Source organism: Populus nigra, chromosome 13, assembly GCF_951802175.1.
Source record: "Populus nigra chromosome 13, ddPopNigr1.1, whole genome shotgun sequence".
NCBI classification, from domain to species: Eukaryota; Viridiplantae; Streptophyta; class Magnoliopsida; order Malpighiales; family Salicaceae; genus Populus; species Populus nigra.
Genome location: NC_084864.1, coordinates 15,033,876 through 15,061,646, shown reverse-complemented (window position 1 = coordinate 15,061,646; position 27,771 = coordinate 15,033,876). Strand labels below are relative to the sequence as shown.

The 27,771-nt window shown below is 32.5% G+C and overlaps 3 protein-coding genes across 3 annotated transcripts; 2 read left to right on the top strand and 1 right to left on the bottom strand.

The window, feature by feature from the left end:
- The first annotated feature begins 1,514 nt into the window (after positions 1–1,514).
- On the top strand, positions 1,515–7,315 carry LOC133671568 (UTP--glucose-1-phosphate uridylyltransferase). Its single transcript, XM_062092346.1, has 21 exons — positions 1,515–1,674; positions 1,793–1,840; positions 2,093–2,184; positions 2,275–2,365; positions 2,582–2,642; positions 2,717–2,794; positions 2,886–2,936; positions 3,018–3,091; positions 3,936–4,008; positions 4,092–4,149; positions 4,303–4,349; positions 4,428–4,493; positions 4,961–4,993; positions 5,372–5,424; positions 5,494–5,569; positions 5,667–5,723; positions 5,809–5,892; positions 5,975–6,073; positions 6,153–6,257; positions 6,870–6,941; positions 7,033–7,315. The coding sequence occupies exons 1-21, from the start codon at positions 1,610–1,612 to the stop codon at positions 7,057–7,059; spliced, it is 1,410 nt and encodes a 469-aa protein (XP_061948330.1). The 5' UTR covers positions 1,515–1,609; the 3' UTR covers positions 7,060–7,315.
- A 640-nt stretch (positions 7,316–7,955) lies between these two features.
- Positions 7,956–12,023, bottom strand: LOC133670856 (homeobox-leucine zipper protein ROC8-like). The gene is made up of 10 exons (XM_062091451.1): positions 11,899–12,023; positions 11,157–11,274; positions 10,869–11,060; positions 10,276–10,734; positions 10,077–10,178; positions 9,787–9,990; positions 9,045–9,219; positions 8,690–8,958; positions 8,494–8,583; positions 7,956–8,356 (listed from the first exon to the last, which is right to left on the bottom strand). The coding sequence occupies exons 1-10, from the start codon at positions 12,021–12,023 to the stop codon at positions 7,961–7,963; spliced, it is 2,130 nt and encodes a 709-aa protein (XP_061947435.1). The 3' UTR covers positions 7,956–7,960.
- A 9,553-nt stretch (positions 12,024–21,576) lies between these two features.
- LOC133671403 (isocitrate dehydrogenase [NADP]) lies at positions 21,577–25,901 on the top strand. Its single transcript, XM_062092169.1, has 16 exons — positions 21,577–21,816; positions 22,163–22,206; positions 22,313–22,422; positions 22,623–22,660; positions 22,772–22,849; positions 22,937–22,990; positions 23,068–23,169; positions 23,269–23,360; positions 23,442–23,545; positions 23,671–23,739; positions 23,827–23,942; positions 24,110–24,144; positions 24,540–24,682; positions 24,785–24,907; positions 25,013–25,102; positions 25,497–25,901. Exons 1-15 carry the CDS (start codon positions 21,768–21,770, stop codon positions 25,086–25,088), a joined length of 1,233 nt encoding a protein of 410 aa, XP_061948153.1. The 5' UTR covers positions 21,577–21,767; the 3' UTR covers positions 25,089–25,102; positions 25,497–25,901.
- The last annotated feature ends 1,870 nt before the right edge of the window (positions 25,902–27,771 follow it).

The window sequence follows — 27,771 nt, the reverse complement described above, 5'->3', positions numbered from 1 at the left end:
TAGAAAAAAGCCACCATATTTAATTACGTTAATACTGTTACCATTATGTTAGTTATTTTTTAAATAATTTTTTATATTGAAATACAGTTAATGATGTTTTTTTATTTTTTAAAAATTATTTTTGACATCAGTACATCAAAATAATCCAAAACATACAAACTATATTAAATTTTAATAAAAAAAATTTAAATTTTTTAAGAACGTAATTTACACCGTGTTCTCAAACAATTTTTTAATGATATCACAGTTTCAAATACATATTTTATAAAACAACAATACATCTTCAATCAAGATTATAGAAAAAAATAATAAAAATTATATAATTATTAATATAGTTATTAGATCCGCCTCAAGATCTAACTTAACCTTAATTAGAGTTTGAATCATTAGCTGGTTGGGTAAATTTATAAGTTATTGAATCAATTTAAGCTTTTTTTTTTCTAGATGATGTTGTTTTGTTTTTTTTTTAAAATTTTTTTTACTTTTATAGTTTCAATCGAGTTGGATCGACCAAATATGATTGAATTTAATAACTGTGATGGTTAAACATTAAATTTTTATTTTTTTTATAATGGCTTGTCTTTTCAGGAACTCAATGTAATGTCTCTTTAATTTATCTCTTATGCTCTTGTACCATGGACTTATGAAGAGCGAAGTTCTGATTTTAATATTTTTATTTGGTGAGATACATCGTTGACTTATGCTCTCAAAATTGCAATTATTTTAGCATTTCTCCCTAAATTTAATAACTAATAGAACCAAAGTTTGTTTCGATATCTCTTAATTGAAACTAAAATTAAAATAATAAAATTTTTTATCAGATTAATTTATTTTTTAAAACTCGAACGAATTTAAATCTCAAATTAATCAAATCCAAAAACCTTTTCGAGTTTTAAAACGATGCAGGAAACACTTGCCAAGACATCTGTGGAGTGGACTGTGGAGGGCTTGTTCAAACCCTTGCGTGAAAAAAGGCGTCACCTCCTCCTCCTTCCCTCTTGTTTCAATGCTATCTCTATGGGCTAAAAGGCAAAAAAAACGTTATATTCGCCTGCATATTCTCTTTCAATCTCGAACACATTGACCCTTCTTTCTTGCCTGTTCCAAAACCATCGTCTGTGCCCACCAAAATCCACCACTCCTTCATGCATCATGCACCGCTCCACTCCTTAAACGAAAACATATGATTTGGTTTTGGTGGGAAGATGATTGAAACAAACTCTAATTAAGTCCCTAAACTTATATAATAATTTTCAATTGAGTCCCAAAATAAAAAAACCATCAATAAATTCTTAGCAACAAACACATCTCTCAATCGGTCATTCAACAGTATCTATTAATATTTTCCGTACACAATGTGCATAATTTATGCACACAATGGCTGCACTTCTAAGAAATTTGACATAAAAATCAATATTTGTAAGAAAAAAAGACGCGATTGAGAAATAAGCACAACATTAGGGACTAATTTTGGTTTCGAAAAAACACTACTTATATATACAGGCATCCTTCCCATTCCTCAAACACCTTTCCTCTCGAACACTCTTAATTCCTCCAGTTATAGAATCAAGCCTTTGTCTGTAGCTTCTTAAGCTCGAATCAATCAACAATGGCTACTGATACAGCCAAGATCTCTCAGCTCAAATCAGCTGTTGCTAATCTCAATCAAATCAGGTACTCTTCTTCCCTCCATTTCAATTGATAATCAAAGCAATCACATTTCTTTGATGGATTGATGAATTAAGAGATCTGTTTTTCGCTTCTCTAATCTGAATTGCGTGTTTTCTTGCAGCGAGAGTGAGAAAACTGGATTCGTCAACCTCGTTTCTCGCTATCTCGGGTCATTCATTTTTCTTGCGTTATTTTTAAATTTGTTTTGTTCTGTTTTGTTGCTTGAAAATGAAAAAAAAAAGAGATTTTTTGAGCTGTTTTAGATAATTGTGATGTATTAGCGCGTTCAATGTGATCAATTTTATTTATTTATTTATTTTGGGGTCTGGATGGAGTTTTTTTTGGTTAGATGATATGAGATCTGGGATTTGAAATTTATTGAATTATTGTTATTAATTGTTGGGAATTTGTGTGGTAAAAGTGGGGAAGCGCAGCAAGTTGAGTGGAGTAAGATTCAGACACCTACTGATGAAGTAGTGGTTCCTTATGATACCTTGGCGCCAACTCCGGAGGGTAATCAATAATGATCTAAGTTTATTTGGGATTTTTTTTTAGAGCTGAATTTGAGTGGTTATTGCTTAAAGTGGTTTGAATTTGTTGCAGATCCGGAGGAAACAAAGAAGCTTTTGGACAAGCTTGTCGTTTTGAAGCTTAATGGAGGTTTGGGGACTACAATGGGATGCACTGGTCCTAAGTATGTATAACATTCGCTTTGATATGGACAATGCATTTTAGTTTGTTGATCAAATCACTGCAAGGAAAAAAAGTGGCAACTTTCAGATTGATGGCCCCCACTGTGGGCTTGTTGTTGTCTGTGTTGAATAGAAATGCCCTTTTGTTTGCGGGGCTGAACGGATGTTTTCGAGAGGTAGATGATGATGAGCTTGATTTATATTGTTGTATTTTGCAGGTCTGTCATTGAAGTTCGTAATGGATTGACATTTCTTGACCTTATTGTCATCCAGATTGAGGTTAGTTTTTGTTATTTCTCTTGTGTTTTGATTTGATTTTGGTTACATGAAACTAAATGTTTTGATTGCTGCAGAATCTTAATAAGAAATATGGGTGCAGTGTTCCCTTGCTTCTAATGAACTCATTCAACACTCATGATGATACACAGAAGGTGCTCTATCCTTACTCTTTTTCCCTGCTATACTTATTTTTTCCTTGTTAGACTTTACTTGTACACTAACCTACTCTTTTGTCCAACTTAGATTGTTGAGAAGTACTCGAACTCAAATATTGAGATTCACACTTTTAATCAGGTTTGTAATACTACTGCTTGATCAGTTCTTTGAGATTCACTTTTCACTTTGCTGAAAATGTGAAATAACTAATTTACACAGAGCCAATACCCTCGTCTGGTTGTTGATGATTTTGTTCCATTGCCTTCCAAAGGACATACTGACAAGGACGGATGGTATGGTTTCTAATTCCTGTATGATAGCATCTGAAGTGCAATGCTCTTTCAGTCACTCAATTTTACTGTTTTCCATGTGCCATCTTTATATATTCCAACAGATGCACTGTGGACGTGATAGATAAACTGCCTGTTTGAGAACTGAAGTGATTTTTTATCTAGCTGTACACATACATTTGCCAATAAAAAGCACTGAAATGCCTTTTTCCCTCTGTAATCATGACATATTTAGCAACGGAGGCCTCTCTGCTGTAAAACTTGGGTAGAGCTTGATTCCTTTTGAATTCCATTTAAGAAAGTAATTGAAAACTCCTCCATTAACTTGTTGCTATGAATTTGCGAAGCACCATTGGTCAATTTCACTCTTTACTTCTTGAGTTTTATATAAGCTTTTCTAGTGATACATGACAAGGTTTACCTATTATGCCATCATCTGTTTATTGGAAACTGAGTGATGAATGTAACCTAGCTTAGTGAGTGGAGTTTGTGGATCATCGGCCAGTGAATGAAGGTATATCTCAATTGGAAGATAATGTACAACATGATAAATGTTAGCACATCTATGATGTTAGCTGTTACTCCCAAAGATTTTGCTAGCAGATAGTATCCGATCGAGGTTGCTCACCTCGAGAAAGAAAAAAAAAACTTCTTCAGTGTGATCCCCCATGAGCAAATTCTTAAAATTCAGAAATGAATGCAAAATAAAACCTATACAATAGATGGAATGGCATAATGCATGGAATTGGTTTGAGTGAATGGTCTAATTTATCGAGAATTCTTATTAAATATTAGTCTTCTTGCTTGTTCTAAAAAAATGTATTTACTGGTGTTCTCTCATGTGAAGGTATCCTCCTGGACATGGTGATGTGTTCCCATCCCTAAAGAACAGTGGCAAACTTGATGCTTTATTGTCGAAGGTTGGAGTTGTGACACAGCTTTTGCTTTATCCTTGTAATGCTGGTCTGTTAAATTCTTCTTATCCCTACATGTTACCTTGCAGGGTAAAGAGTATGTGTTTGTCGCCAACTCAGACAACCTTGGCGCTGTTGTTGATTTGAGTATCCTGATTTTGGTTCCCATTGTAACCTTTGACTTCAGGGTTTTAGTTTTGTAACAATCTGTTCAAGTTTAATTGATGAAAATGCTTGGAATTGAAGTCTTTTAGCCTGCTATATCCTTGACTTAGTTATATCCTTGACTTAGTGCTACAGAAATCTTAAATCATCTGATCAGAAACAAGAATGAATACTGCATGGAGGTACAGAAAGATGAATGCAGCCAGTTTTGATGAATTTATGGATTCAGAATTTTTTTTCTTGTATTTGTGCTTCTGCAGGTGACACCCAAAACCCTGGCTGATGTGAAGGGTGGCACTCTCATCTCTTATGAAGGGAAGGTTCAGGTACACACCTCTCACCTAGTGTTTACAACTCATTTCTTTCCTGCCTCGAGTTCAGCAGTCCAACAAAAGTGGATAAAATTCCAAAAAGACCTTTGCATAAATTATGCTAAATTGCACTTGCTTAACTTGCAAATGACTTGATTATGTTGACCTTGGAAGTGCTTTCATTTATCCTATCTGAAATTTTTGTCTTGTTTTTTCGTCTTTACCCTAAATTTCAGTTTTGAGGTTACATATTCGTTTTGCTCATGCCATGTTTGTTCCTTTCTTTGGGAATGCAATCATGATGAGCTTTCTTTTCATATAAAAACAGACAGCATTACATATTCACTTTATTCCCTCTAAGGCTCTAACAGTCCTCAAGTCTCTCCTTTTGCCCCCTTAAATCAAACCCACCATAGAATAAGGGAAGAAAAAGATGGCTTCTGGCACTGACTAATGTTTTTCTCCTTGATTATGTGATGCAGCTCCTGGAAATTGCTCAGGTCCCTGATCAGCATGTAAGACATGCTCCGATTCTTCCATTTTTAGATAATTTGTTCCTTTAAATTTCCCTGTCCTATCTCTATAATGGATAGCTGGCAGTGCCTTTTAGCCATATATATATGTTGTAGATCAGTAGCCTTTAGATAAAGGCAAGGGACTCTATTGAGGTGCTAGCATACAGTGTCAAGGTAAATGGCACCAGTGAACAGGGAGATTTGCCCACTCTGAGGCTGGCAGCATTTCTGTAATCGAAACTGATTTATCCATTTCCTTCAATCCATATGGCATTTGTGAAGCAGTGTGCCTTGATGGAAATGGAATTAGCACATCTTTAAATATTTTTGGAGAATATCCTCAACGAGTTCATGCCCATTTGATTTTGTTTGAAACAGGTTAATGAGTTCAAGTCAATCGAGAAGTTCAAAATTTTCAATACAAACAACTTGTAAGTCAACCTTGCCATCAATGCAGTAATGATACTTTGGTAGACTACTAACAATATATGCTATTACAGGTGGGTGAACTTGAAGGCAATTAAAAGGCTTGTGGAAGCTGATGCACTTAAGATGGAGATCATTCCAAACCCAAAGGTATATTGTCATTTCTTTCCTTTCATCTACTGTTTCTTTGTTTGCAGAATGATGAGTTTAGAATAGCTAATTATAATAATGTTGATCTCACTTTCAGGAAGTGGATGGAGTCAAAGTACTTCAGCTAGAAACTGCAGCTGGAGCAGCAATTAAGGTATTTGTTACTCAAAATGATTTTCCATGAAGCTTTAATGTTGAAATTGCAATTTTGATATTATTTTTCTTCTCATGTCTACCAGTTTTTCGATCATGCAATTGGTATAAATGTACCTCGTTCTCGATTCCTTCCAGTGAAGGCAACTTCAGATCTGCTTCTTGTTCAGGTTGCTTTCTTTTCTGTCGCTGTCATTGGATCTCGGTGAAGTGTTGAGACTTGTTTAACTCATTTAGTTGCCTCTTCTGCAGTCTGATCTTTACACTTTAGTTGATGGTTTTGTCATCCGAAATCCAGCTCGAACAATTCCTGCAAATCCTTCTATTGATCTGGGACCAGAGTATAAGAAGGTAAAACATTATTTTATAATTATTCTTAGGAGTTCTATTATTGTTTTTTGTGATATCGATTTTTTTCCCTTGTTGGCAGGTTGCCAACTTCTTGAGCCGATTTAAATCGATCCCTAGCATTATTGAGCTTGATAGTCTAAAGGTGGCCGGTGATGTATGGTTTGGTGCTGGTATTACTCTCAAGGTATTACATGTTCTGTTTTTTTTTTTACTTTTCTGATGTTCATTCTTTAATCATGTGCCCCCCACCATATATATGTGTGTGTACCCTTGGTGTGTGTGTGTGTTTTTTTTTTTCAAAAAATTAGCAGATGTAGTTGCAAGTGTTTTGAACTCGACTAACTCGAATGTTTATCCTTATTCTAGTATAATGTTGTTGGTGAAAATGATATAATTTGTAAGGTGGTTATATCTTTGATATACTTATGTCATGATACAAGCAAAAGTTCTCTCTGTTGTCTGATCCCAATTCTGTTTACTCACGACACTCCCAACCTCTTGCTAAAGACCTTTTTTACCCTTTGCTGATCATGCTACGAAAACTATTAAGGGACTCTTCACTTAGCATTGTTTTTGAAGTGTTTTGATACTTCACTTAACATGGGAATAGATGACAGTTTTTGACCGTATACTGGCATGTTAGTGACCACTGAACTTTACACCTGCCCTTGCCGCCAACTTATTTTACTTCCTTTATCTGTAATATGTGACCTGTAATCATCGCTTTGCTCCCTTTGTCTTTCTTTGGTAGAAGCCTTCATAACTGACTTGAAATTCTGCTCTATCACCTCTGTAGGGGAAAGTGAGTATCGTGGCAAAATCTGGTGTGAAATTGGAAATACCAGATGGAGCTGTTCTTCAAAACAAGGTACGTTACTAAACCTACGTGACTTATTGCAATTAAACATTCTTTACAATGACTCACTATGGAGTCATCATTTTTTTGTTTTTCTGCCCAGGAAATCAGTGGCCCGGAGGACCTCTAAGAAGTTGCTTGGCGCAACTGTGTCGAAGAAAAACTCTGCGCGGCCTTGTGTTCATGTTGCAATTCTCTTTTAGTTTGGTAGAACAATAAGAGATGAGTTCAGTTTGCAGTGTGTCTGAATTTTGAAATTATGTCGCAGCAGCATATTAATCCTAACTTATAAAATACCTGAGGGTGTAAACTGCTACATATGAATATTTGGAACTGTATGGTCCAATTTTTGGTTCAATTATCCATCACTTTTTTCGGATATCAAAGGTTTACAATTATCTGTATTTTTTATTACCTCATGGAAACTTTGGTCAGCGTCAAGACCTGGTATTTCCATTACTAGTTCCAGCAAGAGGTCTGAGGAAGGGGTGGAGCTGTGATCTTTAGATTGAGACGAGCTGGATTTTGAAAATGATTTTTATTGTAGCCTCGTGATATCATAGAAAGAGAGGGTATTAATTTAAATTTAGATAAAAAAAATTAATGCAAAGTAGAGAATATATATATATATATATATATATATATATATATATATATATATATATATATTTTGTTGTTTTAAAAGCACAGATATTGACTCCATCAGCGGTGATTTCCTCTCTCTTAAGGAAGTTCAGCTGAGCTTCATTGAGGACCAAGTAAGACAATAAAGCAATGGAAAGTGCGTAAATGCTTAGTTCTCATCAGTTAGCTACAACATAGCTTGAAATATATATAAACAAGCAAAATCAAATATCCCACTGTTGAATGCAAGACCATCATCCTAGAGATAAAATGTTTCAAAACAACTGAGGAGTTGACAGCCAAAAGTTATGGAAAAGTAGCAGCTGATTATTATTATTTCTGTTTCAGTTCCCAGGCAGAAATCATATGATAAATAACTGAAGTCTTGTCCACAGCATCACCAAAGCTTAATCCAAATCTGAGCAATTAAAAGCAGATTTAATTTTCAGAACAGTGGTGCTGATGAGGGTATTCACTGTTGCCACAGATTCCATGTTGAATTCTGTGGAGGATGAGGAATTAGAGCCAGAGACCAGAATTTGGAAGGCTATTGTAAGGAGTGAACCTCCTGAGTTTGACCCAGTAGAACTGGTGGAACTAGAACTGGTCCCTCTTGTGTCCATACGGCCGTCGCCAGATATTACAAAACCTGATGGAAGTATGGGAATGATTGATGAGTCATCACCGCTTATCGCCACGTTCATGGCTGGAATGCCTACTGGAGCGTATACTACCATTGATACCGAGGAGTCTGTGCAGCTTTCTTGCAGTATCAGCATGTTGTTCTCAGCAGGAATGAAAGGCTGTTTTAATTTGATAGAAAAAAATTTCAGTAAACTTGCGTTGATAAACTTTCTGAGAATGAATCAAGACATTGTTATATTAGGAATTTCAGCTATTTTCTACACACCAGAATAGGAGAGAAAGGATGAGAAATTACTCGAATAATGGATATGCAGTTCCCTGGATCAGCCCCATTAGAAATGTGTGAAATCTCAAGCACAGGATTGCCATGCGACAGAATATCCCACTGTTGAAGACAATGGAAGGAAATGCTAATTTTTCCATTTCTGTAAACATATGAATGTGCAAAACATGTACGTATCTATTGATCACAGAATGAACCATTTGTAAACCTGAGTTCGCGATTTCTCGGCTTTGAAGAAGTTAAACACGTTCTGAGGTGAGAGTGGAAGCCAAAAAGAAGTAGCAGCACTAACAACTGTGCCAATCGGCTGGCCTTGTTCTGCATTCTTACAAATAGCCACCCGAACTCCACTATTGTTCCCTTCAGACAATTGACGGAAATCCAGTTTTCCTGACATGCCCAAACTTGAACAGAAAATCTTCACCATCCTGTGGGCTAGGTTTACTATGCTCTTTCTACCCTCAGGGGAAGTGACCACTGAGCAAATGGAAGATGTTAAAGCAGCAATATTGCAAAGATTGGGAATCAGAGAAAAGGAAAGGCCAAAAACTGATTATTGTTACCTCCTCCGAGTTCTCGTGGAGGCACAGCTGTAGAGAAAGCGAGCCTCTCACAAATCCTCTGGAGACTAGCAATCCATCTTTCTGCCCCATAAGCATAACTACCACATATGAGATCTCGGTACAGGCAGTGAGTTTGAATCCTATCATTCGCTTCCACATGTTCTACCCATATTATCTATCAAAGTTTGAGCAATAAGAAATTAGTCTCGCACGCGATTCCCGTAAATTATTGTCAGACAAGTTAAGATATAAAGCTATGATAACGATTCTATGCTAAATTAGGCACACAATTTTTAAGTCATCATTGGTAGCTCATGGAGACGCATACAAATGCCTGCTTATGACAGAAAAAGATCATATATGATATTTACCAGTGATGAAAAAGTTGGTATCATATTAATGAGGTTCTGCAGATATGCTTGATTTAGAATAGTCCTGCTCATTTATTGATATATGATCATTACACTAAATGCAGCCGTTAATCAAATCGTGTCGTGTTGTGCAGATATCCTGTTAAAAAAGGATAGAGATGCTAGGCTCCATTCAATTCATAGTTCATTGATTAACTGACAACTGCGCTTCCGAACTTTGTCGTTATTTGTCAGAATTGGTATCATTCGATGATTGTAAAGCTCATCAGGAATCAGCCCTAATCTGCTTGATCTAGGACAAGCAGTTCTCAGAAGTGCTGCTTGCTCATTCATTTGATAATTTCTGATACAGAGATGCAGTTACTAATCACCTTGGAACATCCATTAGGCATGTCTTGGATCATGCATCCAGAAGGAAGCCGCCAAGCGCAGGGAGGGGATCCGCTTTCTTTCAAGTAGTTATAAGATACATCTGCTATCACCCATTGCCCAGGTTCAAGTTGCAGACAAAGGCGAAGAAAGTAAAATTCCCTAGGCGGAACCAAGGGTGATAGAATGTGCATTTGTTCATACATCTGCATTTAACCTCTTCAAATCAATACATAACTCATGCTTTAACAAAATTTAAGGAATGCTAGAAATAATTAGCAACTTAAAATACCATCTGCAACGAACCATGACGGTTCCCTACTGTTCCAGCTTCAAGTACATGAATTGTTCTTGCTTCGGTAACAATTGTCGGAAAAAGATCCACCCATTTATTCTGTAAAATCAAAGCATATAGTTAACATGTTTCCTCTTTAGCAAAATATTATCTGATTTTACAGGATGGAAACTAACAGCCAATATTGAGCACTAACAGGATCCAAAAACATGTCAACCAAGTCCATTCCAGGCATGGTCACTGTTGCCGAATCCTTGGATGATTCGACACGAGCATTGCAACTTATGAAATGAGCGGCCCTGGGGTAAATTCTCTCATAACTGAGCCGATCAAGGATGAGTCTTCCGTCAGATGGAGACTTGATCCAAAAAGGCTCATTTACTCGCAAAAGTCTGATCAACTCATCCATTGCGCCGGCAGCAGTCTCAGCCATGAGTGCATTTTCCATATCTGGAATTCCTTCAAGTCTATATGCGAAATGACTAATGTCCGATCCTGGATTCCGTCCCCAATCAATGCCAGGGTTTCCCATCCTTTGATTCTGGACAAATGTTGGCAGTTCTTCTTGTGAAGATCCAGTGTCAGACGTCAACAAATCAATCTGTGACTTTGGTTTTCCAATATACTTGGCAAGAAGGCTGGATACTTTTTCATGCTGCACAACAATCATAAATAATCATCACCAAAACTAAATCCTTAAAACTCTCGAGACAAGAACCTTTATGTATCATTAAAAAGTATGAGGTGATATTAGAAAGGGAAGTTAGTTGAAAAAACATCCAAACTAGCCTCTTCTCTCAATCTAGCATTTTCGTGCCTCAGTTTCTGCAAATTAAGTTGGCATTCTTCTTCTCCGAAAGGGTGTCCTCCACAAGCTGGGCAAATCACGTTTTTCATTGCCTCTCTGATAGAAATATTTTCACAATGAATCCTCTCATTTTCTGTCCGAAGAACTGAATTATCTGATCGCTCACTTTGCGCCTGCGAAATGGATCAGAAGGTATAAGAGCATCAGTTTATCATTAAGGGATACAATTTATTCAAACACAAAAGCTTAGACTAAGAAATCACTTGTACCTTTTCCTGCGTCCTTCTGTTTTGAAACCAGAACTTGATCTGTTTAGCCTCAAGGCCTAGTTCCCTGCTCAACTGACGCCGCTGTTTTTCATTCGGATGTGGACATTCCTTGAAAAATCTTCATCGGACCAACAAAAAAACAGATTATTTTGGAAGGACTTTCTGAAGAAACATAAAATATTCTTACAAGATGCATATACAAATCCTGACATTTAGTAATTAACTAAGCCAAGTAATTAATTAATTAAGGAAGCAAACAAGCCGAACAACACAATTAAGGGCCAAACAAACACATAGGAAAATTGACTTAATCAAGACAGAAATGAATGCATTAACATAAAAGTAAATCTCCATTAAAAACACCGCCATCTATCTGAAATGGGGAAATGATGGAAAAATCTTCTTCAATTCACTGATAAATAAAATAGATCCATTATGTCAAGTGAAATGACTTAGTCCAAAAGCCACTCAACTATGCCTTTACAAGACTATATATCTATACCAACTAAGATTCGAAGGCAAATTAACCCTAATCAAGCCCTTACCAGCAGAGAGTAAACCAAGAGAGAAACACTAGAAAAACAGAACATGTAAAAGATATACAAGGATTTCCTCATGAACATCAACAAAAACTCCAAAGTCATAAAAAATGGATGGCAAAACTAGAAATCAAACCTATCATATCTGAAGAACATAAAATATAGTTCTTGATAAGATAAATTCAATGATAATTTTATAATACTTTTCAAGCTGCAGAATCTGTTGACAAGTATGGCGATGGTAAGCCTTCTTTCCCTTATTTCCAGAGTTAAAAGCTTCATGTTCATCACCAGAAACACCTCCATTGTTTCCCAATTGAAGCTCCATTTTTTTCTCCCACTCTCAAAAAATATTAGCACTACAACTCAGGCTAGTGATACAATGAGCACTCTGTGATTATATATCAGATACTTCGCATATATAGCCCAACAATTGGATTCCAAACAAGGACAGAAAATGAACACCAAACCAGCACTATAAAGAGAGATATCTGATTCTTGGGTTTCTACTGTTTTAGGTATATTAATTTTTTGAAAAACGAAAAAAATCTTCTGGCCATGAACTACATTACACGTTACAGGAAAAGCAATGTGCAGGTCAGCAAAATTCGTGGTTTTCTGAGATATGCTTTGCATGAAAAGCTACCATATATGGGATTGATACAAATGGTTTGTATCCATAACCTTTTTATATATATATTTCCAATTCTTTTTATTTTAGTTGATTTAAAAACTGGAATTTTAGCATGTGTTTGGTAATACAGTGTAGAAATATTTATAAGAGTATTTAATTTTGAATTAAAAATATATTTAAATAATTTTTTTTTACATCAACCCATAAAAACTATGAACACTTAATAAAATATTAATTTAATATTTTTCAGAAAAAAAAAACAATTTAAAAAGCCGAATCACAAAAACAAATCCTTTTTTAAAGCATGTTTAAAAATGTGATAAATATTATTTTTTAAAGTATTTTTTGTTTGAAAATGCATCAAATAATATATTTTTTTTAATTTTTGATTTCAATACATTAAAATGATAAAAAAATTAATTTTAAATAAAAATTTTAAATATTTTTTAAAATACAATATAACTACAAAAACAAATACAACTGTAATTTTAAATGGTGAAGGGCTAGTGACTTGCAACGGCTTTACCCCCCCCCCCAAAAAAAAAAAAAAAAAAACTTCATTAAAACGTTTTCAGTTTTTATGAATGAATATACATTTATGGGCTTTTTTTTAGTTTTTTAAATTAAGAAATTAATGATAATTTTTTTTTAATAAGATACCAAAATAAATGATTAAGTATTAGAAATAATCATTCAAATTTTTTTGACAACATGAGTTCATATTTTTTAATATATCCTACCATCAAGACAATTGGTTGAATCTCATGAAATTATTTCATAGAAATTTATTAATATCTTTATTAATAAAAGTAAATCTATTTTAATTCTTAAATAATCTACATTATTCCTACTTTTATAGGATTTTTTTGTGAGCTCTTTAAATTTTTTTAAATGCAAGAAATTGATTATTGAAAAATCAAATGCAGCAGGTTGTTGATAGTACAGCCTTGACGGGTTTGGATTTGGAGTAGCACTATCTGTCTTGTGTGTTCAAGATTTTGTGCCATGCTGGCCTTATTTACGGTGCAATTAATAATGGATAATACTAATCATTTCACAAATTTAGTATATTGATGTTGGGTTCTATCGTTTCCAAAATTATTGAACTTTAATACGTCTCCACAATATTAATGCAACAAATAGGTATTATTATGCGCTCAAAATGCAACTAGTATTAGATAATTATAATTTCCTTGATTTAAACCTTTTTAAAAATTACAATTAATTAAAATTGAAATGTAGAAGCTTCTAGTTCATTTAATTGATTGATATATATACTATTTTACTAGCTCGTGTTATATTGTAGATTGAATCAAAATTTCTTTGAATGTGAAAAAAAATTTAAATTACAGAAAATTATTTCACAATATTATTATTAAACTTGATCTAGAAAGGCAGCATTGAATTCTTTAAATTTGGCTCACTGCTTAGCTTGAATTTAAAATTAACCTACGTGAAATATATCTTAATATAACCTAGTTGACTTGATAGGTCCTAAAACAACCTAAAAGGCATGCAAAAAACGTGTTTTGGCTTTTAAAAAATTTCAAGAGGATATCTTTTTTAAAAATATTGAGATGATAACATTTAAATTAACTTGGACTTCATAACTTAACCTACTAAACTTACAACCTGGATCATGGATTCCATTGAGTTTAACAACTTTATTAAAAAAAACTATTTTTACTTAATAATATTATAACAAGAATAGACGCGTAAAATTAAGCACTAATCAAATATTATGATATTTGTTTGAGACTGTGATAACCTCATAATAAGCAAATCGAAACAAATTATGAAGACCAATGCAAAATTAACCAAATATTAAAGGATAAAATAAAAAAAAAAACAAAAAAGATTCATTCAAAACAAAAAAAATGTCTGAGTTTAAAATTAATCAATGTGAAAGCTACCTCGAGTGAATTAGTTGACTTGGTAGGTTCAAAAACAACCCAAAAAATTGATAAAAAATATGGGTTGATATTAAAAAAAATCAAGATAATATTTTTTTTAATATTAAGATGACGACACATATTGGATCAACTAAAGTTTCGTAACTTAACCCGTCAAACTAATGACCTAGATCATGGATTTCACGAGGTTTAACAATTTTTTAAAAAATTATTTTTTACTTAATGATATGATAATAAAAATAGACGCTTGTAAAATTAAAAACCAATCAATTATCAAAATATTTGTTTGAGAATGTGATAATCTTACAGAAAATAAATAAAAATAAATTTCAAAAATCAATTCAAAATTAATAGAATATTGAAGGATAAATTAAAAAAAACAAAAAAAAACCCAATAAAAAAGTAAAAAAAGGATGGCAAAACTAGAAAAAAATTTAAAAGTATGCGTATTAGCTTTCACTCCAAATTTTTTCTCTAATATCCGTATCTATTGATTTAATGTTTTACTTTATAAAATATAACAAAATTTTTTTAAAAATCTGGGATAGAGTTCTCTTTTTTTTACGTGGTATTCAAGCTATTATAACATGAAGAATATATAATATAGTTCATGATAGATAAATTCAATGATAATTTTATAATACTTTTCAAGCTACAGAATCTGTTTACAAGTATGGCAATGGTCTTTCCCTTATTTCCAGAGTTAAAAGCTTCATGTTCATCACCAGAAGCACCTCCATTGTTTCCCAATTGAAGCTCCATTTTTTTCTCCCACTCTCAAAAAATGTTATCACTACAACTCAGGCTAGTGGTACAATGAACACTCTGTGATTATATATCAGATACTTCGCATATATAGGCCAACAACTGGATTCGAAACAAGGACAGAAAATGAACACCAAACCAGCCCTATAAAGAGAGAGAGATCTGATTCTTGGATTTCTACTGTGTTAGGTATATTATTTCTGTGAAAAACGAAAAAAATCTTCTGGCCATGAACTACATTACACGTTAAAAAGCAATGTGCAGGTCAGCAAAATTCGTGGTTTTCTGAGATATGCTTGCATGAAAAACTACCATATACGGGACCGATACAATTAATGTATTGTATATCCAACTCTTTTTTTATTAGTTGACCTAGAATGACTTGACAGAAGGACTAGTTGTGGACTTGCAACGGCTCTAGGCACACCCCCACCACTTGAAAATATATGAAAAGGCTCCATAGAAAACGTTTTTTTCTCTCTTTATTTTTTAGTTTATAATTTTGAGTGAATATACATTTATGGACCTTTACTTTTGAGTTCTTTAAAGTTTTTAAATTAAAAAATTGATGCACAATCGTTTTTGTTTAATAAAATACCAAAATAGATGATTGATTCGTTTTATATTAGAAATAATAGTAGAAATGTTTTTGATAACTTGATTCTTCTTTGTCAATATATCCCACAAGCAAGATAATTAGCTAAATCTCATGAAACCGTTTCATAGAAGTGTTTTAATATCTTTTTTTTATAAAGTAAATCGATTTGATTATTGAATAATCTATATCATTGCTGTTTTTATATTATTTTTTGATTTTTTTTAATTTATTTTTAAATACAAGAAATAAATCATTGAGAAATAATCAACAGATTAAGAGCTTGAGAATAAGTAGAATTAAGAGCTTTTTTAGCCAACTTATGGGCAACCTAATAACAACTTGGAGTAAAATAAATTTTGTGGAGGTAAAAGAATGGCTAAGATAAAAGACATCTTGGATTATCATATGAATTGATGATTTTAAACTTAATATTTAGTATAAGAATCAATTACATATAGATGATTTTATTCACCTTACAAATTAAATAGGACTCTCAGCTAATATATGATTTTATTGTTGTTGTTGTTGTTTTAGTTTCATTAGTAAAATTTCTAAGCAATTAAAAATCTGTGATTTTTATTTCACCATCTACATCTTTTTTTGATAATGGGATTGAAGATTTTAACATATTAATGTAATAACTTTATAGGATTATTTAAAATAAAAAAGTGCTATGGTCTCCAACTTATGATTATTAACTATAATAGAGAAAGAGGGTTCTCATGTACATTCTATTGACCATGTTAAAAAAGAAAACGAATATCAAGGGTGTTTTTCCTTTTTCTAACAAAGTTATAATTTTTTTTTAGCAAATTACCATAGTAATATTTTTTTGAAAAATAGCACCATTTATTAAAAGTCAAAAGTGGTAGGTGTCTCGCTTAACTTTGGACTAATCAATATCATTAACGATCTTTCTTGGTGTTATTTAATTAATTTTATCGAGATCTTTTTTATAGATCTCCATATATATATATATATATATATATATATATATATATATGCAAATCAGTTCACACATTAATGGAGGTTTTATATAGAAAAAAGGTATTTGATAAGAGGGTTCTTTGTCACCCTTTCTATTTCATATAGTTGTAGAAGGTTTAACGATCTTTTTTCATACAGCGAGGGAGGGCTCCATTAAGGAGTAAATGTATCTTTTTAAACAACTCTACTTCAATGTATTGATGATATAATGATTTTTTGCTCAAATGACATGGAAACGCTTAAGAATGTCAAAATAATTCTTAATTGGTTTCCGTTATGCTCGGGTTTGAAAGTTAACTCTGATCATAAAGTTCTTTTAGTTGGTATTAATATGATTTGGGATTTACTAAAGGAATGAATGACTTTTTAAGATGTAAATCAAGTTACTTAATTACTTGTGAATTATCTAGGGTTTTCTCTAGGAGCAAATCTAAGACTATGCTCTATTTAGAAACTTGTTCTAGAAAAGATAACGTCCATCTCAAAAGTTAAAAAGGTAGGATTCTCTCAATTAGTGGAAGAATTTGCTTATTAAAATTAGTGTTTTCTAATCTTTCTCTTTACTATATGTTTTTGTTTAAAATTTCATATGGAATAGCTAAAAAGATTGTTTCCATTTAAAAACACTTTTTTTTGGGTGGAGATATGAATAAACAACCTCTTTCTAAGGTGTTTAGAATTTCCTAACTAGGTCGAAAGTTAGGTGGGGATTAGGAGTTGAGTCTATTATAGCTAAAAACAAAGCAATGTTGTTTAAATGATTATGACGATACAATAATAATGTTTCAGCAGTCTAAATTACTTTTTTGAAAATTAAATACTAGCCTTATAATATTGGAGTGGTTATAATATTGACTTGACCTCTTTTATCTGTTTGGAATGGTATTTGTAATACTTTTAATAATATGAGTGACTGTATTTTTATTAGTTTACATAAAGCTCAAACTTTATTTTGGATTTCAAAATGGTTAGGACATTCTATTCTCGAACACAAGTTTTCTAGTTTTTATATTGTGTGTGCAAATACAAATGCTTTATTTTCTAAAATAAGAACATGAAATAACTTTACAGGAGATTAGTAGTCTTTATCATGGAGGAGAAGATTATAAGATTGAGAGAAGGAAAAGGAAATGGAACTTTTACAAATGTTATCTAGGGTTTCTTTAAGCCAAAATGATGTAGATGGGAAGATTTGGAGCCCAAATCCAAAAGGTTTTTTTTTCGGTGAAAAATAAACTGCTGAACCTTTATTGATTTAGTTATTCTTTCAAGAGATAAACCATTTCAGTCATTTTCATGGTTCTCTTCTCTTCCGCTTCTCCTAAGATGAAGATTAATTTCTAGCTTGCTATTATGAATAAATTACCATTAATTAATGCATTAATTAATTAATGCAATTAATCCAAATGCAATCTCAAAATATTTGAGACACCGAAACTTGACATATGTCCTCCTCACTTCTTTTCTTTATCTCTGAAAAAGATATGTATTAAATAAACATCTATCCATTAATAAATTGGAAAATACAGTCGATATTCTAAGAAAATTTAATCTTAGTTAATACATAGATTATTTAAAAAATATCTTTTAACTTCGATTAAAAAACACAAATACACATTTTTTCTATAATAAGCACAGATCAAAAGCTAATTTATTTTTTAAAAACATCGTTTTTTCATGAGATTTATTATTCAAACGAAATTCATTTTAAGCAAAGAAATGACGTCCGGAGTAATTGGGTTATGTTTTGATTCTAGGGCACTGAGTCTACCTTTTCTCTTAGTACCATCTCCCTTCTTTCTTACCATTGCAAGAGCTCTCTCAGGTCTCAGCCCATAGCACAAGATCACACCACCTGCACCTTCCCTTCATGCATGCAATTCTATCCAACACGAAAAAAACCTAGCTATTCGTGCATACATCAACTTTTGGCTATAGTTCTATTAAATAGAATTGAAGTTCAATCATTTCGGTAATTTTATTGTTCTATAGGCCCCAGAGGACATGTTTATGACGGAGGGCAATTTCCGACGAGGGAGGTCTTGTTCCAAGAACATTACGTATGTTAGACATGTTCATGGAGAAGGAAGATGGTTTCTAGATCAGAAGGTTCTGCCCTAATTAAAAACATTATATTCAATGATTGATGATTGGGGATTTGCAAAGGTAGGTTGTAGAGTTGCCCCATCTTTTAATGGATCAAGATCTAGAGGATCGGTAGATGGATGATTGCGACTCTACAAGGTTCAACTTTGCAATTCATTAATTACTCTACGAGCTAATGGAAAATAAATAGTTTTACAATTAATGTTTCTCATCTAAAATTTAACATGAAAGAACCGAAGCTGATATTTAAATTTATTAATTATATACTTGAAGTAAAAAAAATAAAAATCTTAATTAAATAACTATGAAATTGAGATAAAAACAAGTTAAATTTGATGACAAGTTCCTTCTAACATGAGAAGATTGATGCAATAATGTTTTTGAAAAAAATAAATATTTTTTTAGTTATTTATTTTTTTATTCAATTTAGGAATTTATTCTATTTTTATTTAGTATTATTAGGATTTTATAATTTTTTTATCTAAAGAAAATGATTTTATTCATTATTATTAAAGTTTTTTTTATTTTTTTTGACAAGTATTTTTAATATCTCCCTATGATTATAAGATTCTTCATCTTAAGATATTTGTTTTTAAATGCATCATTATTTCATCAATAATTATTTAGAATTGATTCAATGATAAAGAAAGAAAAAAGACGTGAACTAAGTGGCCTTCTCACGGGAGACGTGGGGAAAAAATACAGATAGTTTGGATAAGCTGCAAAAGAAGACAAGGATTTATTTATTTATTTATTTATTTATTTATTTTGTTGGAACAAAAGATATTTAATTTGATTTTTATTCGTGACTTGGACATTTCCTCCAATACATTTCACCCGAGAGTCCAATTTTGCGGATTGGGGCTTTGTCGTTGTGTTAGGTGGAATAGCCTGGTAGGAGGACTGCACCACCCAAAAACATATTGCCCATCATTAACACTATTATTACAATATGGTATCATGCTTTCTAATAATAATTAAAAAAAAAAAACAAGAAAGAACATTATCCATTTTTTTTTATTTCGTAGCTTAAAATGTTTGATTTCTTCTCTCTTTATTTTTATTTTTTGTTTTATAATATTGGATTTAATCCTTAATTTGTAATTCTTAATCCTATAATTATGTGCATGAATGTTTTCTCCATTTCTTTATATCCATTAGTTTTACCAACATAAAGTTTCAAGCTCTATCTTTTGGAAAAGCCAATAAGAAGAGAGAATTCAAGAAGAGTAAAGTTTGTTATTATTATTATTTTTTGTCCAGATCAACTGTTTTTAATGAATATTTTAGAGATTTTCACGAGACTTAACAAGTAGTTCAATTATAAAAAAAAATTAAAAACTCAAAGTTCTGATAACAAAGTTGACGTGGAACAATAAAAAAAAATAAAATTAAAGCATTAAATAAAGAAATTTTAAAGAAAAAAAACTAAGAATTAAAAGAAAAAAAAAGAAAAAGCCAAGAAAAAAAAAGAATTTTTTTAAAAAATTCTCATACCATTTTTTTTCTTTGATATAATAACCAAACAATGCTCGAGCATAGTTATTTAGATTAGATGGTGTTGCAATCCTATAGATATTCTTATCCTCAAACCAAAAAAATAATAATTATGTTTGCCATGATTATCATATTGTCGTCACCCCTAGTTTCCACTCCCACCTACCACGAGAGAGGAAATTTGGAACAAAGTAAACGGTGCTCGATAGAAATGACATAGGGAGGTTGAAAAATTCAACTCAAGATGGTCAAAAAAATCAATAATTAATAAGATAATTTACCTGCTACAGCATTGATCAATTTGAAAACTATGGGTATAATTTAACCATTTAGGTGGTGGTTTAATAGTAAGAATTTATAATTAAGAGATTTGTTCTCTTTGTGGTCTCAGATTCGAGTCCTATGTTTGCTCATATAATAGCCATTAGAGACTTACATGGTCGTTAACTTCAAGACCCGTGAGATTAGTCGAGATGCGTAAAAACTGACCCGAACACCCACATTAAACTAAAAAAAACTATTGGGATAAAAGTTATTTTCAACTTATGTGAAAATTAATAAAAAATAATTATGATAATTGAATTACAAAAACATTATAAAAACAAAGATAAAAAGTTTTATCTTCCATTCAACATTATTGATGTCTATTATAATCACATTAGCAAATAATTTCTTCTTAGTGTTATTTATGTACCTTTTGATTTTAATAACTAATAAATATGAAAGTGAGATTATAGGGTTCTTCAAGAGCAACACATAGGAAGTAGTTAATAGTTTTTCATTCTTGGATCAAGTTTTATTCATTGAAAAGGAAATCTTTCTTAATGAATCTTTAGCAAATAATTTATATTGTGTGAATGAATAAGAGAAATTGATTTATCTTAATATCTAGTCCATTTAAATTCAAAATAATAATATAAAAAAATATTATAATTATTTAAGTTGTGAAATATTTTGTTTCGTGAATATATTTATAACATCAATGAATATCATAGGTAATAAATAAGTGAGATGAGTTAATTATAAACTCGGCTAACCTATCCTGTAACCTAAATTAATTTTAAATAAAATTGTTTGAAAATTAATGCAGTATCAACAAGTCAACTTATAACTTAATCAATTCAATTAAAATTTAAATTAATTTTTTTTATATAAAATAACATTATTTTAACTTAAAAATTAAAAAAATATTATATTTATTAACTAAGTGAATTGAAATTAATTCAGAACTCGTGCTGTTTAATACATTGGAAATATTTATTTTTTATCTTTTTTTTTTAAAAGCTCAACATTGAATAATTTTGCCACGATGCCATGTTGGTGGAGAACGTTAGGTTGGCCAAATGTGTAATTCAAACAAAACACAAGGACAAAGTGATTAGGAGGACAAAACACTCCCCAGTTGAATATACTTTAAACCAGTTCCTCCTTCCTCTTGTCTTTGCTCTGATCTCTGTCTCATTTTCCTTCTATGCTCAATTTACGGGAGGAGAAAGAAAGATAGAAAGACAACATAAAAGTTTCAATCTTTAAAACTCTCTGAGCTTCCTCAAAAAACAAGACAACATAACAATGGCTTTCGAAAAGATCAAGGTTGCTAACCCCATCGTTGAAATGGATGGTAAGGTTTTTGTTTCTTTTCTCATTTGACGATCAAATCAATTTTATCTGTTTTATTTTTGTTCTTGACGAGTGAAAGTCTAGATTTTGATTGGTTATTAGTGATGTAGTAGTGTTATGAAGTGAGCATCTTTGCTTTTGGAGATTCATGAAAGTTTGTATCTTTATATTTCTTTTTCCAAAAAAGTTGGTGGGGCATGGCTAGGATCTGATGTTGAATCTGGGTTTGATTGATCTCTTTATTTAAGATCTGGGTTTTATTGGAATCTTCATTTGTTAATCACAAAGACAGTCCTTTTCTTTCTGTGTTTCTCATGCTGTGCTTGTTTGTTATTGTGATGAAACAGGAGATGAAATGACCAGAGTTTTCTGGCAATCAATAAAGGAAAAGGTGATTTTAGTATTCTTTGTACATTTATGATTTTGGATTGCTGGTTGATGAAGGTTTGAGTTAATTGATTTAATTTGTAATGCTGCTTTTGATGTGATGATGACAGCTTATTTTCCCATTTTTGGAGTTGGATATCAAGTACTTTGACCTTGGCCTTCCTCATCGCGATGCCACTGATGATAAAGTCACTATTGAAAGCGCAGAAGCTACTCTTAAGTGAGTGTTTTGGACATTTCTATATAAATTCCTTCAGATAAAAAATGTTATGTTTAAGCTCCTAACATTGATCGACCATTCTTTTCATATTCATGAGTATTTTGGTGTGCATAATAGGTTGTTAGTATTAAACTATTGAAGGTTTGACTTGACTCTGATCGTATTGGGGCCTAATTTTATTAAAACTCAACTCTATCTAGGTACAATGTAGCAATCAAGTGTGCAACTATTACTCCAGGTATGCATTCATTTCTCTTGGGATGAACGTAATGAATATTAGGTTCATATGGAAATAATTTTTTCCGAAAATATCCATACACAAATCTTATATTCAATGTGCAATTGACAGATGAAGCTCGTGTCAAGGAGTTTAAATTGAAGCAGATGTGGAAGAGTCCAAACGGAACAATTAGGAACATTTTGAACGGTCAGTGGAGTTGCACTTGAGGCAGGCTATGTGTCTATGTAAAAATTCTTTCATATTTTGCTCCAATAACATCTTTGTTTTCTGCAGGTACTGTCTTCAGAGAACCAATTATTTGCAAAAACATTCCCCGCCTTGTCCCAGGTATTTCCATTTTCTTAATATAGCAGCTGAACACTTTCTGTGGTGGACTGGGCTTTAATGATTTTAGCTGTTCTCAGGTTGGACAAAGGCAATTTGCATCGGAAGACATGCTTTTGGTGATCAATATCGAGCAACTGATGCAGTCATCAAAGGAGCTGGCAAGCTCAAGCTAGTGTTTGGTAAGCTTTTTTATCGACTCAGCTTTTCTTCAGAATTGTACTGATTAATTTCCCATTTGTTGGTCTCTTCTCATTTCTCATTTATCTTTCAATCTGCAGTGCCAGAAGGACAGGATGAGAAGACAGAATTGGAGGTGTACAACTTTACAGGTGCTGGTGGGGTGGCGTTGGCCATGTATAACACCGATGAGGTACAACTGTGCAAATTCTCTAATGATTGTCATGCACTGAAATGCAGAAAATTAATTTTTATTCTTGAACCTGAAATGCAGTCCATCCGTTCTTTTGCTGAAGCTTCTATGAACACTGCTTACCAAAAGAAGTGGCCACTTTATCTCAGCACAAAAAATACTATCCTTAAGAAGTACGATGGAAGGTATGGCACTTTCATCACTCTGTATACCTTTTAGAACTTTATACTTGGCTTTCTTAAACCTACCTGCATTATCACTTGGTTATTTAGTTGATATATCATTGAGTTTTTTTTCCTATTAAATGAAGATTCAAGGACATCTTTCAAGAAGTCTATGAGGCTAACTGGAAATCAAAGTATGAGGCTGCAGGAATATGGTGAGCGACCTAGTGTCTTACGCTTGAAATGATGTTTGTTTTGGCTGCATTTGTAGTTATTAATAACTCGGATGGTTGAATTGTAAGGTATGAACACCGACTCATTGATGATATGGTTGCATATGCTCTCAAGAGTGAAGGAGGTTATGTATGGGCATGCAAAAACTATGATGGGGATGTGCAGAGTGATTTCTTGGCACAAGGTATGTGAAACAGACTGTTAACACCTGGAATATATTCATCTTTGCAGTGTGCTTATCTTATCCCTCAGAATTTGGATTGAATTTGGCTGCTATATTAATTATTCATCTTGGTAGCATTTGGTTCTGGTCATGGAGTTCAGTGCTGATATCTGGCTGTATTTTTACAGGTTTCGGATCTCTTGGCTTGATGACCTCTGTATTGGTATGATTGTAGACCTACTTTCTTGTATTATTTTTTCAGTTGCTGTTTGTTTCATTTTTGATAGTTGTCTCTGTTCCTCTGTATTCTCCCTGTACTCCTGCAGCAGAGTAATGCTCTTTCTGTTAATGAAACTGTCTTCCTTCCTTTTCTCTTTATAAACTACTTTTTACATGCATAAAGCATTGGTCGAAGCAGTTTTTAAGCATTGTTAATTTTCACATGCAACAGTTAATAACGTGTTAAAAGTTTATCATCTAACTAATGTTTAGTTATAAGAAATAGGTTATTGCTAGTGTGGGAGGGAGTGATTTGCAGAGAGAAATTGCAGTAACATCTAAGAGATTAACATATTGTTTGCGCTCATCTTTGACTTTGTTGAAAGTGGTATGGTTCAGGTGTGCCCTGATGGAAAGACCATAGAGGCCGAGGCAGCCCATGGTACAGTTACTCGGCATTACAGGGTTCACCAGAAAGGTGGTGAAACCAGCACAAACAGTATTGCCTCTATTTTTGCTTGGTCAAGAGGACTTGCCCACAGGTATATATTTATGATTTTGCAAATCTACACTTTTGGTCTTGAAGCATCTAAGTATGCTGGAAGCAGTGGTCAAGAATTGAAACGTATTTTTCTTTTGTCCAGGGCTAAGTTGGATGACAATGCTAAACTCTTGGATTTCACTGAGAAACTAGAGGCAGCTTGCGTTGGAGCTGTGGAGTCTGGCAAGATGACCAAGGATCTCGCATTGCTTATCCATGGATCTAAGTAAGCACCATTATTAAAAAAAAGTGCTTTCTGAATGTTATCAATGTCCATTCTCTACTTTATATGATGTTTGTGTGTATAATATTCTTCTTCTGTGTGATGCAGGGTTAGTAGGGACCAGTACCTCAACACTGAAGAGTTCATTGATGCTGTGGCCGAGGAGCTGAAAGCCAGACTTTAGGTCGAGGCATAATTGTATGTGATATTCACCAACTTGGCTTGACAGTAGAATGATTTTAACGCTGTAGTTTCTTCATTGCCCTTAATGCTTCATCAAGCTGGAGTGTCTTTGCTAAAAAAGGATAATGAACATAGGCTCATTGGAATAATTAATTTTGACATCAAACTCGAGTGCTGCCAAATCACTAGTTGCTAGAGAACATCAGATTTAGTTTCCTGTTCTCTAGGAGGATGTAATGCAAAAGCTATGTCATAACCAGCTGCACCTCAATTTCTACGCAGTTTTCTGTAACTCGTTGATGTAATCAACTTCATCTCCCTGACAAGTAAAGTGTTAGCTAGAGTTGCTGCATTTCATGTTTATTCTTTGACTTTTCAATGATTTAGGACGCTTTGGTGTTGTGTACAGGACTTGGTAGGCAAAGTGAGCAGTGAAGTAAAGCTTGATTCGAGCTTCTTATTGGAAAGAAATAAAGGAGAGGAGAAAGAAGGAAGAAAGGGGATGATTAGAGAATTCATGAATTTAATCAACTCAGCTCTATTTTTCCTCTCGTCGGTCTCTTGTTTGATTTAGCTTCTTACCATTTCAATTTGACTTTTTTTTGCCAGCAACTTCCTATAACGTGTTTTTGATCTTATTCTCTGCTTACTTGCGTTTAGGGCTGCTTTTTTCTTTTTGTTCCCTCGGAAGGAAAACAAGAAAAGGACAGTCATGGCCAATATGCTGTAGATGAAACTACAGAATTAAAGTTAAACAAGAATGTTATATAACCCCACTTCATATTTTTATTATTAAATAAATGATTTTGATGTAGTTTGTTTCTTAACTAGGGTTACAATTCCTTAATTAAATCTCTAATCAAACGAAGAAACTTGAAAATAAAGAAAAAACAATAAGATTTTAAGCAAAACTTGAGAAATAATATATGAATCTCAAATCAAATAAAAAAAAATCCTAAATCAGTTCAGAAATATAGCAACTTTTAAATAATATTTTGAGTTTAATTTGAAGGCTTTTCTAATCTTTAATGGGCATAAAATCTCAGTCCAACAGAAAAGAGGGTTTAAGAACACGTTCGCATGCGAAGGGCACTCTGTCATAGGAGTAAACCTCTCCCTATGAAGAGAAGACTATCATTTATATTTCATGTGTGGTTTTTTAAAACTGATGAGTTATTCCCTTTGTCATCTCTCTTGTCCACAGCCGTCCACAGCGTCGTGCTACTCAATGGTGTTTGACATCATTTATTTTATTTTTAGATATTTTTTTGGAAGTATGTTTTGTTTTAAAATAATAAATTAATATTATTTTAATGTATTTTTCTATAAAGTTATCCTACTTGAGTTTAGTAAGTTAATTTAGATTTATTTTTTTTATTTCATTATTTTTTTAATTTAATTCTTTAATATTGGGTTGATTTAAAATTGAACTCCATATTTTTTTTATTTGTTTTTTATGTGGTTATCATGATTATATGATACAGGTTGTAAGTTAGATAGGTTGACTCAAGTTTTTTTGTTTTTATGTTTTTTTATTTTCATCTTTTAATATTGAGTTGATTGAGAAATATGCTTTATAATTTGTTTCAGTTTGTGTTCTACGAAGTTATCTCGGTTTCATGACTTGGATCACAGGTTTGGTCTGTTGACTCAAGTGATTTTTTTGTGTTTTTTTTTTGTTTTATTCTTCAACATTAAGTTGATTGAGAATTGAGTTTCATAATTTGTTTTGATTTATTTTCTATGAGATTATTTTAATCTTATAATCCAAGTTTGACATGTTAACTCAGGTTGACTTGACTTATATTTTTAGCTGAATTTTGTTTTTAATTTTATCATTCAAATTATTTGAGATGAATTTTTGCATTTAAAATAATTGAAATAATATTATTTTAATTTCTACAAAATCAATATTTAAAACACAATTATCTAGGAGGCCTAGAGAAAGGAACAGTAACTATTTGGCTAGCTAAATGGGTTTTTTATGTGGTTTGGAAAAAAATAGAAGCTACCCAATACCTATCTTCCAAGTGTTTTTATTAAGGTCTTCGGAAACTCATGAATGAGACATTGCTGTAAGTTTGAAATTCTTAATGACTGTCGTATCATTGAAACAAAAGGATGGTTTTTTTCTTTTAATATCAAAAGTCAGGATTATGTTGTTTTCAATCTCTGTGAATATAAATCCCAAATGAAAAAAAATATATCAGTATTTAGAAGGACAAATTTGTATGTTAAGCATAGATATTTAGATGATCACACACAATATTTCAAATAAGTTAAATACAATATTTAGATGACCACACACAGTATTTCACACAAAACTGAGTGGCAACCATCGGGAGCAACTCCAGGAATATCGTAAAAATTAGACCACGGCATAGGAACGATCGAGAACCATAGCAGCAACAAACAATGAAAAACCATGGAAATCACCAGCAGGAACTACGAGAGCAGCAACATGGAACAAATTGAAGTCCCCGAATAACCATCAGCAGAAACCCCAGTGAAAGCTGGGAAAAAAACCAGACAACCATAGAATTTAATAATGATTTAGCAAGTTAAACTTGCTGAATGAATTAATTATCTTTTAATTAGGATGCAATATCGTGACATACTCTGTCTTGTTCTTTTGCTCTGGCAAAGCTGATAGAGTTCCATTTGAGATCAACTCGCGCACATGA